This window comes from Hermetia illucens, chromosome 2 (assembly GCF_905115235.1).
Source record: "Hermetia illucens chromosome 2, iHerIll2.2.curated.20191125, whole genome shotgun sequence".
Lineage (NCBI taxonomy): Eukaryota > Metazoa > Arthropoda > Insecta > Diptera > Stratiomyidae > Hermetia > Hermetia illucens.
The window spans coordinates 166212910-166235421 of NC_051850.1; the positions used below are offsets into that span (position 1 = coordinate 166212910).

Here is a 22512-nt window from a genome sequence, read left to right on the forward strand (position 1 = left end):
ATATGAATATATTTAAGTAAATCAGGAGGGGTGAAATAAAGTTGAGGTTGCTAACATATATTAATATATTACACATATATGGTATATATATGTTAACAGTAAGTAAAATATTATTAAAAAATCGAATTGAAACAAATCAGACGACTGGAAACAACCATAAACCTTAATTTTAAATTGTATTGTATTCTGTATTATTCTCCACGTTGTGGATGGCATTTGGTTGACGCGACATTCACTTACAAATTAGGCCTGTAAATAAGTAACAAATCGCAAACCGGAAGCTGAACGCTTCGGGTATAAAGTGTTCATCTTTTGTGAGAAATTTCCTATTTACGATTTTCCCCTTCCACTTCACTCACCCGCACTCCAATTTAAAATATTCCTTGATATACATATGTATTTCCAAACTTCAACTCCGCCGTTTATATGAGTTCGCTTCGATACCCGACGTCATACACGTCTTAGAATATGATAAATTCACGTGCAATACACAATTTTAACCTTTCATATCTTTGCTAATAAATAGTTGGATTTTTATCAAACTTTCCAAAATAGTCTATTATGTTATTACTTATAACCTTTCCAAATTTTGTACTTCTACGATGAACATAAAGGGTGTTTTCCGGTGAACTTCTAAAATATGGTAATATACTATTATTAACTTAATTTAAGCAGATATCGGAATGGGATGTACTTTAAGGACTGGATTTCGTAAGGATTGTGATTTTTTTCAAATTTTTCGGTTGGATAGGTTCTGAGAACGCGATCTGTTACACTTTTTGAGCACACATTTTCACCTAGTATGGAAAATATCACATCAATTTTGAAAACTACTGGTTGAGTCCTTTGATACCCAACACGACTATATTCTATAAAAAAAATGTCCACCTCCTTTTACATGAATGGGGAGCACCCGCTTAAACCCAGTGTAAAATAATGCCATCCGTTGTATGTAAGGGATTCACAGACTACACGTTCTCACCAGATTTCGTGACAATTGGTTTAGTCGTTACGGAGTAAATCGGATGTAACAGACAGACAGACATCGAATCGATTCTAATAAGGTTTTGCTATCAAAAAACACAGTTACTTCTAAAGGAGGAAGAGATAAATAAGAATAGACATCTCGAAGCGCAATCTTTGAAAAAAGCAGTATTCCTCTTGAAATATGTTAATAAAACTTCATCCTGTAGCATTTGAACGTAGCAGCTAGCTTAACCTGATTTTAGATCATGTCCTCAACTACCATTATGAGGTAAGCATATTTCAACCTGCATTATTATGAAGCGGAAGCGAACCGAAAATTGTCCATCTTTGTACCACTTCGCACTGGGAGATTGCTTAAGGTAATCTTCTATGTAGAGAAAGAAAATTGCAATTCTACTAGGTTATCAGAAAATTTCAAAAGAAAAAAAATCAAAAAGTTTCCTCTGACCGAGGAAGGGAAAGAAGATGTCATACAATTTTATATCTTTAATATAGCCCTAAAGATTCACATCAACAGATACGTTCACATCTTGTTGATGGTTGGGATGCCGTTTACATCTTACAGTAGGACCTATTACTCGTACACAAGGCGAGGAAGACTCAGGTTTGATCTCACAGCAACCTCTCCAAGTATTTTCTCCGAATTTGTGGCCATCATCTAGTCCTGACTGTGATCCCCTTGAGTATTATGTGTACAGTGTTAATGAAGCAAATGACAACGCAAGACTACATAACATCAATGACGCCCCATAGTCATGATTTCCGAAGTAATAGCCGACATAAACAAGGAGGAGTTAAACAGGTTTTAATTCAGGATAATCCTAGTCGTTGAAGTTGACGGCTACGTTCATAAACAAGCAACAATGTGAGATAGTATCAGACGAACTCATGTGTTCGATTAAACTGCTCTTCCGAGATTTGAAGAGCAAAATTTAAAATATGACAAGTATGTACATCAGAATCACTCCGTATCTCACCCCGATAATACCGATATTTCAGGAACCACTTGTTCCCGATATTTCAGGAACCACTTGTTCCCTTCATCAGTCCTAACAAGTCGCTGGAAACATCGCATAATTACACTCAGATAGCTAAAATTACCTTGAACACCAAAGTTGATGAGAAATGACCCAACCTCGGAAGGGGGTAAAGCAGAAGATTTTTAGCTCTACAAAACGTTCAAGCAGCTCTCTTGGATGAGATATTGCGTTGTGCTCTATTTTCCCAATTTTTATGAGTTAAACCTGCACCATTCAGTTTTTCTTCAAACGACCTTAAACTATGTTTGAAATTGCAACGCAGCTTTATATGGAAATTGCCCTGTTTACAGGCGAACCGACAAAGATGGACTTGATAGTAAACACCCCAATTCACTTTATTTTCTATTGTTAATTTTCATAATGGGATTTATTACCTTAAACCTCACTGTCGGCATAGATGTAAATAGGATAATTAGAACAGCTTAAAAATTTACAGTATATATTACATCCGTACCTAAAAGTTGATATTGTATTTGCACTGCATGTTACACTAAAGCAACCCATTATGCACAAAGTAAAAAAGTAAACTTTCTTCAAGTTTGAAATTTCCCTGGGTGCTAACTGATCTCATCACGACATTATCAACTTAAGGGGGTCATCACGTGTGTCGGATCCGCGAAATCGAATTTTTTTTGGCATCATTTGTATCTAGACATAGTGTAGAATATATGGGCAAAGTGATTTTTTGCTATTCGGAGTGCTTCGGAAATTATAGTATTAAACAATCGCCGTTCGAATGACTTCGCTAAAAGAACAAGAATTGAAGCGAAGGCTGTATATGTGTTTCTTGAAGGAACCTAAGGTTTATGGACTAGGTAGAGCAGATTAATGGTCAGTTAAGATTTTATGGCTAAAATTCACAAATAAATGCATTTTTCTCAAAACCGCATATTGAAAATCTGCTGCCACCATAGCCCAAAACCTATCCAACGAAATTGCAAATGCAACAATGTCTAATCTATTCATTTTCTGACCTCATACCCAAATTGGAATATCCCCAAAAGAATTAAATAATGGGAACTGGGGAGAAAATATAAATTTTTGTATTTTTTCTTTCACCAGGTTTAATGTACTACGGTTTAATAAGCACGATTTATTGCACATTGAATATAAGTTAAGTGATTTTTTTTGTCTCTTTGCAGTATTCTTTACGATGTTTCTTGCAAGAGGATAGTTTATAGCATTTTCAACACATCATGGTGCCAATGAGACATAATAATTTGATATATTATAGCAATGGTAACAATTAATGTTGCTGTTTTTATTGCGACAAGAAGATGTATTGGATTTTCCATTGGCCATTGTACGAGGGAAAGAAGTTTACATATCACAAGCTAAATGAATTTATTCGAGAAATTAATGTTGTAGAAACAAACGTTTATTAAACATGTCCCTTTCAAAAATATTGTATTCCACCGTTTATTTATGTTTTTGATACTCTCAAGTATACGACTTTGGCGATATTTTTTTTGCATGGGTGGTAATATTTATGATCACTTTTTTATCGCTTATTTTAAGTAACTCTTTTTAATGTAATTAAATTAAAAAGAACACTCTGGATTTGGCATCATATATTTTTTGATAAACTGCTTGAAACAAAACTTTCGCATTACAACAATTACACATAACAACAAAATGACATATATTATCTGAAAGTGCGGCGACCTAATAGCCATAATTGTGTAACTACAATATTTTTTAAAATGCCGTAAACCTATAAAATAGTTCCGCTTTTATTATGCCAACAAATTACTACAAAAACGTCCAAGTATGCAAGTCATTCAAAATCAACGATTTATTGTACTCAAGTGAAAATTTGAAATTTAAAACAATTACATACATAGTTCTACTGGAAGGTGAGGTAACCATGCACATAGTAAATTCCCGTGCATGTACTCACATATATAAATGAAACGTGTTGCAAATTAGGTGCTGAAGTTAAACTTGGCTTTCACCATATAGAAATTTCTATATAGCGCAAAGACTTCCAATAGCCATGAAAGTCTTTGCGCTATATTTCATTTAGATTGCCTTAAATTTTACATCAGGGTAAGACTTAGTGTTATTGAGCTGAAAGTTGGCTTCACTACCCGCATAGGAGGACCGAAAAATTGAAAGCAGGATTACATAATAAATATAGAAAGAATTCCAAAATTATTCAATTTTTAGGATTAGGATTCAGCCTTCAGTCAATCTTTCGTTGCGGGTTTCAGCTATTATGCATGAACTAGGAAACTTTGCACGCTTTTCCCAGAATTCTAATATATTCCAAGTTAATTTCACCTATTTACATAGGTAGAGTCAGTATATTGGAACACTATGTAACCAACTTGGTAATAGAGATTTGTATTGTAACTAATGTTCGAAAATGTCTTCTGACCAACCTGGATTTCAATTCGAAAAAGAAACGACTGGCAAAGGGAAATGAACCCCGTGGTAGTTTTTTGACTATAATACAGTAACGGAGGTGTGGTTTCTCCCAAACACCACAGTACAATTCTATTTTCGAAAGCATGCACCAACGGTGCTAATAAAACTTCTATAAATTTATAATAAAACAGCAATAGCGACAATATAAGCATTAAATAATAACATGTTCAGCAGGTTCCGAGTGGTTTCCTCCAATAGCGATACATAAGTTCAAACGAAACTTGAAATTTTTTATGTTAGGCCTCAGATCCTCGACAGTCGTTTCCGCTCCCGACGAAGTAATTGCTTCACTAACACTTTTAGCACATGCCCTCCCCTCTAAAATCGACCACAGACCCTATTGCCCTGAGGTTGAGATCTGATTAGTAAGGAGGCTTTTCCTTTATACGTGATGACATTCGGAAAATTGGTCTTGCATCAATATTAAGTCAGATTTGCTTCATAACTCGAAGCGTCCAATTTGCATCACAGAAGTTCTGTCAATGCGCCCCAAATTATGGCTGATTGCAGATTTTGAAGATGTTGTACGTTTGCCTATGTGCTGGGTGTTCTGTCCTTTTATCATTTGTGGACTTGTTCTACAATGAATAGCTTCTCTTCTTAAATTGAGGGCGTCTTTGAAGCTGTACCAGATTGTTTTCATCGCCTAGATGCTGAACTCTTTAGAGCTTCTACGACTTAAGGTTGCCGTGCAAATTTCCTCCTACCCCTCACAGGGGATGACCCCCTTAAGTCAGCTGATTGCATTGCCTAACAATAAATTTGGGCACGTGTTTGGAAGTCGTTGTCATGCTGGAACGTCAACACTTCTGGTATTTGACCCCAAGCCTACGGGAGCCTTCAATGGCGTGTTGTACATTTTACACACCGTCCTGAGGTCTCAATCGACAGCTAGCATAGCGACACGTCTGTGTCACTTTCATGGGTCAACCCTTCGTTCCTTTTGTTGCCAGGTAGCGATCAACACCCACTTCGACGCATAGCAATCTCTGCGTTAACATAGGGTAACTTCACTAAACAAAAGTATTAGCGACACCACATGCTCTGGGGTATCACAAAGTTGTCGGAAAGGCGCAGAATCAAAATCCTCTTAAATACCCACGAATACCTCCACCGGGTACTCGCATTTCAAAGTTGCGTCCTCTATGTTTAAAACCAAGGAATGAAGAGCAAACTAATAAGACTTTCCGTACTGGTAAACATGTTAATTTTCATTTAACAGGTTCATACATGCGCTTTTTCCGCGCCATTTCAAGAATGTGATGCCCAACCAGACTCTCCAAACATTTGAGCTAGAATGATGTTAAATTGATTTATGTGAAGTTCTTTATATTTGAGCAGTCGTTTTCCAGATCCAGAAGACTAAGGTAGGCCATACCTTAACCTTCTAGCAAGATGCTGGCACTTAGCCCAGACCAAGAGATGCTGGAAAAATATTTCCTAGAAGTTGCTCTAGATGCTCTATGCCCTCCTTTAGGATCACTAGATGGATGCCACCCATGCTTTGAAATGCTCAAAGGATAGTATAGCTACTTTTCTAATAGTAATAAACGTTCTCGCAGTGTTCCAGCTTCCTTTAAAAAACCTTTGTGTTAGAAATCGTCAACGTTCCCCTTCTCACTTATGTCACCTGTTCTGTCGAATGGTTTGCTTGTTGCCAACATATTTTCGCCTGGCAAAAGAACTTTCAACAAATCCTTCCAAGCCTTTAATGAATATCTCTTTGCGAACGACAGACGTGCCCGTGACCGTGTTCAAAAACTCGCCTAGGTAATATCCAAGTGGCAAATTTCACGCTCAAAAATTTTCACAGAATAAAGCTTACATAACACAAGAAAAAGCCCAAAATTATATTTGCCAATTTCTTTTAAATAACCCTTCTATATTATCCAGTGAAATCGCCAACAAACCTATTTCAATGGTTCTAACAGCTGGTAATAGATACCACTAGGTCTTATCTAGCATTATCGCTACCATATACCATGCTGACATGTTCTGGTCAATTGCAATTATAAATCAAGGATCGGTTCTCAGAAACTACTTAACGGAAAAATCCGCATAAAAAAAATCAATCTGCCGTTTTTAGTATCTATGCATCACAATACCCCTCTCACCGATAATAATAATCATCATCATCATCAACGGCACAAAAACCGGTATCGAGGCTAAGATTGCCTTAATAAGGAACTCCAGACACCCTGGTTTTGCTCCGAGGTCCACCCATTCGATATCCTTAAAATCTGTCTAGCGTCCTGACCTATGCCATCGCTCCATCTCAGGCAGGGTCTGTCTCGTCTTCTTTTTCTACTATAGATATTGCCCTTATAGACTGTCCGGGCTGGATCATCTTCATCCATACAGATTAAGTGACCCGCCCACCATAACCTATTGAGCCGGATTTTATCCACAACTTGACGGTCATGATATCTCTCATAGATTTCGTCGTTATGTAGGCTACGGAATCGTCTATCCTCATGTATGGGCCAAAAGTTCTTCAGAGGATTCTTTTCTCTAACGCGGCTAAGAGTTCGCCTTTTTTTTTTGCTAAGAACCCAAGTCTCCCAGGAATACATAAGGATTGGCCAAATCGTAGCCTTGTGCAGTAAAAGCTTTGACCCTATGGTGAGACGTTTCGAGCGAAACCGTTTTTGTAAGCTGAAATAGGCTCTGTTGGCAGCCAATAACCGTGCGTGGATTTGATCGTCATAGCTGTTATCGGTTGTGATTTTCGACCCTAAATAGGAAAAATTTTTAACGGTCTCAAAGTTATAGTCTCCTATCTTCATTGTTTTCGTTTGACCAGTGCGATTCGATGTTGTTCGTTCTTTGAAGAGGGTGGTGCCTCTCGCATTTACATCGGGATCGCGAATCACTTTCTCCACGACCAGGTCGAAGAGGACGAATGATAGGGCATCCCTTTGTCTTTGACCGTTGTTGATTTTGAATGGTCTCGAGAGTGATCCTGCTGCTTTTATCTGGCCTCGCACATTGGTCAGGGTCAACCTAGTCAGTTTTATCAATTTCGTTAGGATACCGAATTCTCTCATGGCCGTGTATAGTTTTACCATGGCTATGCTGTCCTAGGCGGCTTTAAAGTCGATGAAAAGATAATGCAACTGATGTCCATATTCCGACAATTTTTGCATTGCCTGCCGCAGAGAGAAAATCTGATCTGTTGCTGATTTCCCTAGAGTGAACCCTCTTTGGTATGGGCTAATGATATTCTGGGCGTATGGGGCTGTCCGGCCTAGCAAGATAGAGGAGAATATCTTATAGATGGTATTCAGCAACGAGATACCTCTATATTTGCTGCACTGCGTGATATATCCCTTTTTATGTATGAGCCAGATAATGCCTCGTTGCCAGTCGTTAAGTATTGATTTTCTGTCCCATGCTGTAAGCATCAGTTGATGAATTACTTGGTCGCCTCCATATTTAACCAATTCGGCTGTAATTCCATCGGCTCCTGGCGACTTATGGTTTTTAAGCCGATGAATTGCACGGAATGTTTCTTCTATGCTTGGTGGTGGCATCATTTATCCGTCGTCTTCAGATGGCGACTCGCCGATATTTTGGTCGTTGAACAGTTCATCAAAATACTCAACCCATCGCTCCAATATGCTCCTTCTGTCGGAAATCAGATTTCCCTCTTTGTGTCATCCTGCTGACTTGTTGATAAAATTTGTGCGCTTCGTGTGATTGCTCCCTGTGCTTTTCTCAGCTCAAGGTCAAGATATAACTGTTTAAATTTCAAAAATATAGTATAGTACCCTTCATCTGCCTCAAACATACCGGAAATCGAAATGGTACAGCAGTGAGGACCAGTGAGAACTTTGTTCGCTTAAAATGGCCGTGAGTCTTATTTTGCCTTTCAGTTCGGGAACTTTTTAAATAAATGAAATTTTGTGGTCCTTCTTTTTTTTTCTTCAGCCTTTGTCCCGTTCACAAGCGGGGTCGGCTATGTGGTGCTAAAAAGCTGCCCAAACTAAATTATTTTTCGTTCCTAACTCCAAATTAAAACCCAATTAAAATTGGCTCATTTTCTGTCTGTCTGCCTAATTGACTAGCACAATCAATTCTGCGTTATTTATTTTAAGGATTTTCCCGAAGTCCTTCATATTAAACTAAATAACTCGAATGTGGTTCGCTTGGAAACTGAAGAAGAAGAATGCAATAGTAATTCTTACTTCTAAAAATTAAGCCCCAAAATGCAAATTAGTTATTCCAATATTTGGTAAATTATTTTAAATAATTTAATTATATATTTAAATAATTGTGATGAAATTGTCTCATCTTCGAGATCAAACAGGAAACCTCCCCAAATTCTTTTGATATCATCATGAAACTTGACATTTTATTAATAAGTCAATATGGTAATATACCGAAATTTTTTGACGGTAGCATCTTTGCCAACATATACATATATATTTAAAACCAATTGCACTGGAATCTATAATACTTATTAAAAAGAACAGCAGAATATTTTGCACTTGATGCATCAAGCTTCGCATTTCACACCGTGGTCTACCCAATTGTTTGCAGACGGAGCTTAAATTTCTGGTAATATAAACTCACCTCTGACTCCTTAGGAAAGTTTCAACATGTGAGAATTCACAAAATTTTCCATAATTCGGACATGCGTAAATATATAAATTATATGTCGCATGTAAAGATTTATCTCATTTCAAGAAACATCCAGTCGTTTCTGGCGTGGTAAATGGAGAGAAAGACATTAAATTATTTTAATGTTTGCAATCAGTAGCATTCTCCAGTTCCATGAAACCGCGAACAGTAACAATCGGTGCTATTATTAGTACGCATCAAATATCATAAATAGGCAAAACGCACTCCAAATCATATTTATAGATCAAATCTTCATAATTTCATCATGAGGGCAATATCGCAATCGAATGAAATAGAGTGAAATTGGTTTATCTCCAGTCCTATGTATGTAAATGGTGAGTTCCATTATCACGACGTGAGTTCAAGCCACTCTTACTGATAACATCTCTAATTAGTCATAGTTCTGTCTGATAATATTAGTTAATGATCATCAGGCCCAGACTAGTCTGTCGTTGGCCTAAAGTGTGATTTTGACCATGTACTAATCCAAAGAGCGATTCGTAATCACATCAGGTGAGTACAAACACGTACGCGGGTGAAGTGGCTTTCAATTGGCCACCTGAGATCGCGCGACTGGATAAGATATCCAGTGAGCAACTGTTTCGCTGCTTCCATTACATTTAGATAGATATACCAAGAGATTTTCTGGTGAAATTGTCGATTGCCATCTGAAATCAAGTTATAATATCGCTTTCATTGTTCTATGATACCAAGGAAGTTGTTATTTTCCATCGATGATTTGCAATTTTAAAACAAAAAGTTGATAAGAGAAATAAAAAAAAATAACAATAAGAAGGGGAACCATGAAAAACCCAAGAAAATCTCCAATTTTTGATGATAGTTACCAACGTAGAATCAACTTCTCTTTTCAAACAATAAAATTTTCAATGTTTCTGCTTTTTTACTTTCCATGAATTTTGCTTCTAATTTTAATATTAATTTAAATTTTTACAACGTACCAGTGTTTCTTTAATTAATTTATTTTGTTCCTCAAGGCCAGTGGAATACTTTAATATTTTTAACACCATTTGAAATATTTACTTATCCGCCCGGAAATACATAATATATTCATTTGAATTTTGCTTAAAATGTTCAAAATGAAAAGGTAATTGTCATAGTGAAAATAAGATAAAACTAAAAATTAGAATTAAAAACTTTATTGTTTTTTATTCGGGAGGGACAACGATAATAGCAAGATACAAAAGAATGCACTTTATAATGATTAACGAATTCAAGAAAACACAAAAATCTCAACCGATAAACCTGATCAGATGCATTTATGGAGATTTTCGATTGGATTTTCGGTTCAAAGCCATAAATTATGAATTCCGGGACTGCAGTTGCAATATAACAAGATGGAAGTTGAAGTAAATTCCCCGACATAACTGAGAACAAAATGAGACCCCAAGCGTCATTAATACTTAACTTGTTTTATGTGTTTGACGAAATGCCTGACAATAACAAGTAAATAGTATATTTTCAATATCCACGATTCGTATTTACGTCATTCGCTTAGCAAGGAGGTTGTTCCCATTTTACGGATGACCTCTATATAACATTAAAAAAATACTTTTGATTGACTTATGAAGATTATGGACGCTTGATTAAGCCCAAAAAGCACTTGTTTCGAGAAGGTAAAACGAATTAAAAATGTAATAACTGAATATTCGCGTTTTGTCTTGGAAGTCACTCTAAGCAATAAGAATTGTTTTTTTTTTACAATTCGAAATGAATAAATATTCCTTTCTGTTTTAAATGCTCGTAACTACTGCAGATCGCTCCTACTCGACATGCATTTCATAAATGCTTGTATGCAAATGGCTAGACTTTTGGGGGTACTTCTGAAAATGTTACCTTAGGTTTCATAAAAATTCTCTCAAAAATGCATTAAATCAATGAAAATGCGAACTTTTCGCATAGTTGAGGCAATATATGGGTGCAACTTTAATTGTTCTATTTGACAAAACTTGAGTTACATATTACAGAAAGCGACGAAAGGACGAAGAAATAAGTTGTTGCGTCTGGTTCGATATAGTTCATACCCGTGTCGAGATTTTAAATTAAGGGGTTGGGCCACAGTAATGGCCTAATAAATAATCTGTATAAATTATTTTTTTTTTAAAGCAATGCAAAAGCAAATGACGGCTGCACAACTTTTTGCAACGACGCTTTCTTTTTTGAAAATCCCACATATGAAGTTTTCGGTATGTTCGCATCGAGCAAAGGGTGCTTGCGCCAAAAGTTTAGACATTTTCTCCATCTTTATCCTTTGAACATCCCATTCTTAAGGTGTGAGGGTATTCTTTCAGAAAAAAACAAAAGATTTGCTTTTAAAAATTCCTACAGTGACTAACCCCTTAATATATTCAGTGTTAACAACAGTTATGAAACTTCGCAGAGAAGCAGTGAGACAGCGTCTGATAAGTTGCCTTAAACAAGACGAAATGTGGAAGTTCAACGCTTCAGATATGAAAAATTTTGTCTATTTCTTGTGTAAGTATATTTAAGTGAAGAACAATTCCATTTGTATTATACATAGTCCGTAATGTACATATACGCATTTAGCGTGTCAGTCTCCTCACTTTAGTGTGATATTGATATTCAGCATTTTGGGTTACGGTAAATTCACATAGAAAAGAATACTTTGACCTAGTGTAACTTTGTTATTAAAAAATAACTTGGCGATATCATGTTTCATAAGTCTTCATGACTACAAATGGAGGATTAACTTAAGGGACGGTTCTAAGCAATTCTCGAAAACATAATAGCTGTTACATTAATTTGAATAGATATTGGTATAGATTTTCGATTGGGTATTCCGCATAAAACAGGTCCGTGAAAGAAATAATCAATCTCTAGTCCCCACACTCCTCGCCTTTCCAACAATTTTCAAAACTAAGGCCGGCGTTTGAAAGTACTAATTAAATCCCACATACTGATATTTGGTGGAAAAAATGTCAAACATTTCTTTTGCATGTATGAGAATCTCCCCCTTTAAACTCAATCTAAAAGGATATAACTCACTGCATGTGTAGGCATGTTCCGCCATCTCACCAAATTTCGTATCAATTGGTACCGTCGTTTCTGAGAAAGGTGCATCTGACAGACACGGAGACATTGAACTGATTTTAACAAGGTTTCTATTGATACAATACGTGCACTTAACTTACCCAAAAAGAGTGGTTTGTGCGCTAGGATGCACTCCGCCACCAAATGGATGGGGAATTCAGGACCACTCAATTCTCAAACAAAAAATTGATTGAATAAGTATGAGCCCCTCTGCAATATTACCCTTGCGCGGATCACCTAACAATCACCTAACTTTGCTGAATACCCGCTAAGAGATGTGTTCTATCCCGTTTGTGAAAAAAAAAAAACAATTTTTTTGATCCTCAATATGCATTCATAGGGACCATGGATTTCATAAATTATGTAGGCAGAGGCACAATCACGTGAAGATTGCCTAAGGTGATTGCACAATCATAAGACTTGTAACGCCTAATGTGAATTCCGGTGGTACTAAAAAAAAACCTTCTTCGAGGTAAATATTTTTCCGATAATGAACCTGTGAAAAGAATCTGACACATTGCTTTATAATCATCATAAAATCGTTGCTGGGGAAAAATGTTAAATTTATTATTGCATATTCCAATATTGCGAAATTCCCCGCCCTACTAGATTTATGTTGACTAAAGCAACAATGGGTGATTTTATCGGATTTCAGTTTTATTTGTAAGAGACCAGTCAAAAATGTGATAAATTTTAGAATTATTGTGAAATACTTCTTCTACCTATTAAGCTGTTCGTAGTGATGAATAAGGAATCTAACCTCAACTTCCTTAACTAAACCTCCAGAAGTCTGACACCTACAAATTTCCTCCGTTAAGACAAGTTAATTTTTCCTCCATTGACTGGATCACTGGGCAACCACACAGCCTCTCTTATTGTCCATATTTATTTCGAATAAAAGTATGTTTTAATTTCATTATCATGATCACACTTAATGCTACACAACGGACAAACCAACAAGAATAATATTATAAGGCCTACAAATAAGTTCTGTCGGTTTTCACAATAGATGGCGTAGCTTGTTTTTTATTCCATTGATCCACATTTCCAAACATTCATTGGAAAGCTACTGTCAATAGGCACCAATGTCAGTATAAATTATTTAATTGAAGTGTAAACAACAATACTTTTTTCATCAACGAAAATGGCCAATTTTGTACCAAATAATGTGTTTTTGCGGGGAGTTCTACTTCATTATTTCAATATGAAGAAAAAAGCAACCGAAAGTCATCGCATTTTAGTGGAAGTTTATGGTGACCATGCTCTATCTGAACGAACGTGCCAGAGGTGGTTTGGACGGTTTAAAAGTGGCAATTTTGACTTGGAAGACGAAGAGCGCGCCGGACGGCCAACAATTATTGAAGATGAAGAATTAGAGGCATTGCTCGACCAAGATCTATCTCAAACGCAAGAAGAACTTGGAAAAACGCTTGGAGTCACTCAGCAAGCCATTTCCCACCGTTTAAAAGCAATGGGAATGATCCGAAAGGTCGGAAATTGGGTTCCGTATGAACTGAAGCCAACAGACGTCGAACGTCCTGAAAGTAGACAATCGCCTTAAAGCTAAATTTCATTGAAGGAAGAGATAGTGTCAGCTATGGTAAACATGTCACTTTTTAAACCCAAATTACATCTTCAAATCTGTACTTCTTTTGTCATTTAAAAATTGGATCCCTGACGAAATCCAGCAAACCAAGCTAAAAATTAAAGAAATGAAAGGCAACGCCGTCTTCGTCGCTAGCAGTAATTTTTATTTAGCAAATTCCGATATTTCGAGAGCTATTTGTTCCCTTCTTCAGTGCGGGGTGTCTACTAATTAAAGTCTAGTCTAGTCTAATTAAAGTCAACTTCGAATTTTCCCTTCACTAAGTTCTTTCTCGTTATTCGATTTTGAAAGACTTAAGACTTGAAAATATGCATATTTGGAGGAAGAAATAAATTTAGAGAATTTTAATTTAATTTTTAACACTTTTCTTAAACGCTCATTATAGATCATCGCGCCTTTTGCGAGTGGCTCTAGATATTGAGTATCTTCTTTGCGCGTACATGCAGCCTTTATCATATTTCCTTTTCTTTCCTAATATAATTCTGTATTTTCCCGGATTCTTTATTCTCCTAGAATTTCTGTTTGAAGTCAAACAGAACTGCGCACTGGTGGGGGGAGGGAACTGTATGGAGGGAAAATGGTTCGTACTTTGAAAAAGGTCATATAATTAAATTTTTCTCCGATGCTTTTAGTCCACCCTATAATTAATAGGCAAAGGAGTAACTTTCCCCAAAACTACAATTTTCTGTTTCAACGTATATATATTTCGGGAGCGGCATACCCCCAGTTCGAAAGCTACCTCTCCGCAAGTTAATCACCAGGAAGATAGACATAAATTGGTTCCGATGCATTGTTGTATACGTCATTCCGGATAGTGGCCTTCTTCTTCTTGTTTTTCTTCAGCCTTTGTCCCGTTCACAAGCAGGCATTCGGTTTCGCCATTTGGCTCTATCGAATGCCTGATCTGGGTGCAATCTCGAGGCTTTTAAATCCCCATCCAGAGTATCAAGCCACCGTTGTTTCAGTCTGCCTTTTGGTAGCTTACCATCGACGTCGATGTTCAGACCAATCTTGACAAGTGAATTCTCGTAAGCACGAATTGCGTGACCACATAATCGAAGACGCCTCTTTCGCAATTTTTCCACGATCGGTGCAACCCCATAACGATCGCGGATATCCTCATTTCGAATGTGATCAAAACGTGTCACGCCACTAGTCCAACGCAACATCTTCATCTACATTACCGCAACACGCCGTTCATTGCCTTTTATAGTTGGCCAATACTTAGAACCATAGAGGGCGACAGGACGGACGACATTGCGGAAAATTTTAAATTTGAGACGTTCATTCATACGTCGATCACAAAGAGTACCAGCTGTGGAACGCTACTTCATCTAGGTTGCGTTAATGCGTGAAGCAATTTCATAACGCAGTTCTCCATTGGCTGATAGCGTTGATCGGAGGTATTTAAATCGCTCAGTTCTGGGCAGATCACTGCCGCTGACAGTGATTCTACCTGTTTCAATCTGAGACCGTACTGCATGAGGCGATCATTCCTTTTTTGGACAAGTTGCTCGAGATCATTTTTGCTTTCAGATGGAAGGAAAACATCATCTGGATAAAGCAGTATGTAGGGCGCTGGACGTTGGATATCCCGTGTGACGGTGTCCATAACAAGAACAAAGAGGAGTGATGAGAGGGCTAGTGGCCTGACATATTATTTAAATATCTTGACAAAATCAAAAGCCAATCTTGTGTTACAGTAGCGAAACCTGGACGTTGATTCAAGCCGGAAAACAGATAAGCAATGCCTTCGAATGGGCAGTCTTCGGCGATTATATCACACCTAATGAGAAAGGATAATGAGTGGAGAACCAAACAGAGGAGGGAGTTGTATCCTTTTATTCAATGAGTTGGAAGCGATCACCCACATTTAGTGGACCAAGTGAAAAGGAGAAAATTTTCAAAAGCAAGGAAAAGAGGACTTTCAGGAAAAAATTAACTCAGAACCCCCTTAGAAGATTGCGCACTTAAGGGTATATTGATGAATAAAATTCAATATGTAAAAACCACTAGATCCTTTTTAATAGATCCACATATTTGGCAGATGTTTATATGCAATTTTTTCAGTTCCTGAATAAGCAAGTGTGCGACTATCAAAAAGGGAGATTCGCATACTAAATAATTTCCCTCGTTCTTCGTAGTGAAACAAATATCATTACGATGCTACTCCCTCAACGAATTGGTTGATCTAGAGTCTTTTGACCTCATAAAAAGGGCTAAGAAACCCGTTTGCAGTTTTCGTTTTGATAGAAAAAAAAATCTATAACACAAATTTGGTCTATTTTTTACAACTATTCACTTATCTTCATATAGGCTGCCATAGAACAGTTTGAATGCTCAAAAGGAACATTGTTTCTATTTATTCATCAACTGTATTCACTAAAAGTTCCAAATGAATTCCCTTAATTGGGTTTGTTACGTAAACTTTCTTTGCTTCCCTCGTAATTATCCTTCTCTTTATGCTTCATTTCATCTGCTTATAATGGCAGTTCTTCAACAATGTCAACAATTTCTTCCCAAGAAACGCATAATCAAGACACTGCAGAATTACAGGTCGATTCTCAAAGCATCAGAGTGAGAATATTAAAATTGTCATCGACCTCCTTCTGAAATTTTTCCAATTTGTCTAGGTGCCGACTGAACAGTAGAAAGGATACAAAAATCAAATTATTCTAACAAGGACTCGAGCAATCCTTGCAAACATTGCACCATCTTTATCGATTTCCTCCCCCCAATTATTATGTAAGCCATGACAACATGACATCGTCAATTCCTCCTTTCGCTGCCAGTAAGCCCAAGCTTACGTCAGACATTCTGTCCGTTTGTAAGCAAAACAGGAGCAACAAAGGATTTCATTTGGAATTGATGCTACACTGGGCGATAATAAAAATGAGAGTGAAGTGATTGAGTCACTCCTTGTAGTGATAATCGATTCAATGCACACAATTATATTATGACATCGGCCAGTCGCACTTTATTTACACTTCTTTAGTACAAAAGGAAGGAAGAAGGGGTGACTGTGGTGTGGTGACCTTGCAACACGAGTGCACCGTAAAGTGGGCAGACACTACAGCATTACGGAAGAGTTCATGCGTAGGCAACAGAAAATCGATACATGTCTATGCTTGAGAAAATCTAAATTTGTAGCCACTTGAATACGCAAAAATGTATTTTATGATGTAGTAAAGGCAACATTCGAATTACTTGAAGCGAGCGGGTCCTTTGAATTTATGTAAATTCCCTGAAAATCACTCACCAATAAAATGCGATATTATCAGCTAATCCATTTTTTACATTCCTATCTAGCAAATTGTAGCAAATATTTGTCGAAGCACCCTCCATCCACTTAATCTGGACAGGACCCTTTGTGGGGTCGAAGTTGTACTGCATAAACTTCTTCGCATCAGCTGGAGTCTCCCAGTGAAATTGTTTGGCGATCCGACCCCAGAATTCAGATGGATTGTCGAGCGATTCCCGATAGAATTTCAAGTACTCCTCCATACTAGAAATGTATGCATTTCGACTTAAAGTCGCGTTCGGAAGATAAATCGACTTTTCAGACGGCATTTTCACTTTCGAATTTTCCAACACTATAAACGAAAATCTCGACGATTTTTCACAACCCTAACGACGATGGCTACGACGGATTCTAATTGGGCATGGAAAGCGATTCCAATTGTATTCGTTCTTTCTTTGTTATTTCTGCCGCCACACTTTAGAGGTCACCACATATGTTGAGCGGATTACGGAAACGCGGAAACGAGAAATGTGTTAAACACTTATGAATTATGCGCGCGCGATTCAAACGCGTACCAGTCTTGCTTTGAAAATTAACCACTCTTGAGTTAGTGTATTTAAAGGTTTGGATGCTTTCCACCGACTGAGCTAAGCTTGCATGAGTATGAATGCAATATGAGAACTTGTCGCGACTTTTTTCGCCAACGGAAAGTCATTTAGTTTTTTTTTGGAGAACGCTTTTTTCCTGCTTCACTCCACAAGTCCAGCGTCCGAGTTGTTTTCTACCTCACATGTTCCGATGAAACGTATGATTCCTCACTATCACACTGTTGCAGACGTCCGGAACGAAAGCTTTCGCACAACCCCCAAAACAAAGTAGTAGAGATAAGAAAGCGCATGTTTGGTGCTGTATGGAAGTCGTAGAACAGTATAAGAACGAGGGGCACACAACCTTTAATTGCTGAATGAAAATTCGCCTATTGGAAACGGAAAACATCAGATCCCTTAAATTCAACTTGTTTGAGAAAATTCCTCTTTTAGATTGTTGTATACATACAAATAGGGATAGAAAGGCCATAGGAATATTCGGGATTAATGTGGATTTAGATGTAATAATTACATTCACTGGACTTGCACGCTCCGTTTTATCTTCAATTGCACATAGATGGAGAGTAAGAGACACTAATAAATACTGTCTTCTTCTCAGGATTCACTTTGTGATGATTTATCCAAATGTAGTTATTATTACATAGATCAACAAGAATTGTAAATTCCTATCTTAACTTTTTTATAGATCTTTACCTCCACAAATTGAATGATTTTCTCATCTCGAAATTACATTTCTCTTGCTTTTCAATAGTTCAATAGTGTTTTTACCAACGTTCTTCTCAACGTTTGTATGTATCATCATCAAAGGGCGCAACATCCGGTATCCGGTGTAGGCCTGCCTTAATATTCGATATCCCTAAAAGCTGTCTGGCGTCCTGACCTACGCCATCGTTCCATCTCAGGCAGGATCTGCCTCGTCTTCTTCTTCTACCATAGATATTGGCCTTATAGACTTTCCGGGTTGGATCACCCTCATCCATACAGATTAAGAGAAACGCCTCCCGCAACCTGTTGAGCCGGATTTTATCCATTATCGTGGTATCGCTCATAGATTTCATCGTTATGTAGGCTACGGAATTGTCTATCCTCATGTAAGGAGCCAAAAATGCTTCGGAGCATTCTTCTCTCGAATGCGGCCAAAAGTTCGCAATTTTTTTCGCAAAGAACCCAGGTGTCCGAGGAATACATGAGGATTGGCAAGATCATGTTCTTGTACAGTGAGAGCTTTGACACCATGGTGAGACTAGCGAAATAGTTTTTGTAAGCTGAAATAGGCTCTGTTGGCAGCCAACAACCGTGCACGGATTTCATCGTCTTAGGTGTTATCGGTTGTGATTTTCGACCCTAGGTAGAAGAAATTTTCAACGGTCTCAAAGTTGTAGTCTCCTATCTTCATTATGACGGTAGCGATACGATGTTGTTCGTTGTTTGGTTTTTGGCGCTGACATTGCCACTATGTACTTCGTCTTGCCTTCATTAATGTGCACCGCCTGCTCGATCTGGATGAAGATAGATTGTACATCTCAGGTTTTTCTTCCCATAATGTCAATATCGTCAGCGTAGGTCAGTAGTTTGGTGGACTTGAAGAGGATGCGTTTACGTATGCATCGCGAATCAATTTCTCCAGGGCCAGGTTGAAGAGATCGCATGATAGGGCATCTCCTTTTCTTAGACCGTGGTTGATGTTGAATGGTCTCAAGGGTGATTCTGCTGCTTTTATCTAGCTTCGCACATTGGCCAGGGTCAGCCTAGTCAGTCTTATTAATTTCGTCGGGATACCGAATTCTCTTATGGCCGTGTACAGTACAGGTCATAGGTGGACACAAAAGGTACGCTGCTCTATAAGTCCTATATGCGGACGATATAAACTTTATGGTATATCAGTAAAGGAGATTTCTATAAACTTCGATAAAAAAGCAAACAAAGTTGGTCTTCGAGTTAATGAAAAAAAAAAACACAATTATGACGCAAACGACAAAAATGGCGTCCAATAGACAAAATGTAACGATTGGCGAGTAGAATCTATAAAATGTAGACATCTTTGTATAATTAGACTTACAACTGACGAAAAGTGAAAATAAACTTGAGGAAATAAAACAATGAACTTAGCACGCAAATAGGGCCGTTTACTCGGTCCTTATGATTGTAAAAGCCAGCTGCATACACAGGACAGCAAAGCTCCGAATCCACAAAACGATAATAAGAACTGTACTATGCTATGGATGTGAAACATGGATCCTAACACAAATTTTAAAAAAAAACTGGTCAATACCTTCGAGAGAAGAATCCAATAGCGAATCGGATACAACCATGAGTTGTAAATATTTGACAACCCTGAAGTCTTCAAATTAATAAAACTTCGAAAGTTGCAATGGGCTGGCTACATTCAGCAATTGGACGATATTTGGATATCTAAAAGGGTACTCGAAGGGAGGTCAGAAGGACGAAGACAGGTAGGAAAATGTTGAAAACACTGGGTAAATTCGGTTAACGAAGACAGCGCATCACTGCTCGGATTTCAGAATTGAAGGACGCATTCGATAGATTGAGTTGGTTGGAGGAAGGACATGCTCAACTGTAATGCCTCGACGACGACTGCCAATATTGAGAAAAAAAATATACAAGAGGGCAAAGCTAGAAACTTACTGTATCGTTAGGCTGAAGAACAGGCAATCATACCCTTCGCAAGGCGTATCCCCAGGTTAATTTGAAGTCCAGGCAAGAAGGATGTCCAATGATGAACCATATGCAATAGGAACTTACACCTTTTATATAAACCGCCAGGAACCCCTATGCACATCGAAATTCGGAAGCTCTTGTAGATTGGTCATGTAGAACAGATGAACGACAAGAGAATTCCTAGATACCTACTCAACGGCAAGGTACAAGGCTGACAACAGCCCTAAACACATTGGCACATATGAGGACAAGCCATTAACAATGCGAATTACAAGCTGTTCGGTTTTCAAAGGTAAAGAATGAAGTCGCCTGACCGAGAATAGTGGAGGCGGAGATTTCGAGAGAACAAGGATCGATTTTGGACTATAGTGGGATGGAAGAACTGATATGCCTTAATATGTAGTTCCGCTGCTTGGTATTTCACACCACACAATTGTCTACTACATCAATAATGAGACTCCAAATTAGAAGTCCCTTCTTCAGGAAAATGTATTCTATCGCTCCAAAACTTAAGAGCTTAAGCAATGAACATATTTTGAGCGTATGGACATATCGAGTAATTTTTTTAGCCAAAATTTGGAGGTCAAATATAAATAAAACATATGACGTTTCCTGCTTTTTTTAAATATTACGTTATTTCAAAAAAAATTTGCCAAAGAGAAAATTCCCTCCTTTAGGTTAAGCATTTTGGGGATGTGGATTTATTCGCGCATATGAAGTGCAGCATGAGAATAAAAAACCGCTAATTATTAAAATAAAAGGATTTGACCTCATATATCACTGTTTTTACACAAGTAGCACGCACTATTTCTTTGTACCCTTCCTTGAAAAAATAGACAGACTTTTCCGTTTTCTTAGCACGTGCGATTGGAATCAACTGTCCCCCAAACATCCAATTATAAGCCGCTCTATGGACATCGGATGATCTCAGCTTACACCCATCAATCAATTGCCCATATGTTCCCGTATGGTGTAGATTATATAATGGCACACAGAACCCAGAACGTGATGGGCACTGGTAGTGTTACTGAGACCCAGACATTCAGACATTTGGCTGCATCGTGTTGCCCAGTCCACTCCTCTCATTCAATGATAAAACCTGACCTTGGTGCCAAAATTTACCGTCCGTATCGTCTCTTATGATTGGAGGAGTATTTGCAAGAAATTAATTTTCCACTATAAGCACTCACTGAGATTAGTGTAGTGAAACAGTCGGTGGAAATTTTAGTGTCAACATTATCTGCTACCAGCGAAACTGGTACTCATCGCACTTGTAAAAGATAAGACAATTCGTAATGCTGAGTAATTTGTGGCTGATTTTATTGACCCATTGAGAAGTAAAAGCATCTAATATTGATCACAAACACGAAACGCAATATTGTACGATTTTTACACTCTATTCAGCAGTGATAATTAGAACGTACATTCAAATTGCTTTTCAAAAAGAGAAATGTATATTTGTAAACTTCGATTACACATTATTTACTAGAAAGCGGTTGCGCTTATTATCAGGAAATGTTATGAAACTACTCGTGTAAAAACTACACTGTCTAGGTACATATTTGTGATATGCAATAAATTAAATAGCTTCGTGCTGTGTTCAACAAGGAGATTACTCGCTTATCACGGTAGGGATAACAATTTGTGGGCTAATATTCGAAATATAAGTACGCTAACGAAACGATATGGAGACGCCTAAAACAGACGAGCATTAGGATTATCGCGGCTAGACAGAATGCTCATTACCTCTTAGTTAAGCTACTGTTCTAGAGATATCGGCTGTGAATTCAGGATTAAAATAAATTGAGATATTAAATCAATAGGGGAAAAGTTGAGAAAAAATAAGGGAAGTATATTTCGTTTCTGGCCAAACTATTATTTTAATTTAACACAAACTGTATTCCGGGAGCCAGTTGCTCCCTTCTTTACTGAGTCTTCTTCAAAACAGCACGAGAGAAAGCTCACGAAATACGATAAGTGTAAAATAAAAAAATTGTTTAACGACAATGGAAAATCAAGAAATCAATCCATCATACGAGAAATGTAACAATAGAAGATCTTCAATTTTTGACTAATTTTTTTGATTGCATTACCCCATTCGAAAACTATTTGTTCCCTTATCATGCCATGACTAAGTTGAGGTCATTTAGTAATGCTTTCAGCTTCATTGATATTGATTTACTAAATATTTATAAAACGCAAAAAAAATCATAATTTAAGTATTTTATT

The 22512-nt window shown here is 37.5% G+C and overlaps 1 protein-coding gene across 1 annotated transcript in view; it reads right to left on the reverse strand.

Annotated features, from left to right (window-relative positions):
- Positions 1–17325, reverse strand: part of LOC119648010 (acetyl-coenzyme A synthetase) — a 29644-nt gene extending 12319 nt beyond the window's left edge. The window contains exon 1 of the mRNA XM_038049410.1: positions 17015–17325. Coding sequence (XP_037905338.1) covers positions 17015–17325 — 311 coding nt within the window. The remainder of the gene's footprint in view (positions 1–17014) is intronic.
- Positions 17326–22512: the final 5187 nt, after the last annotated feature.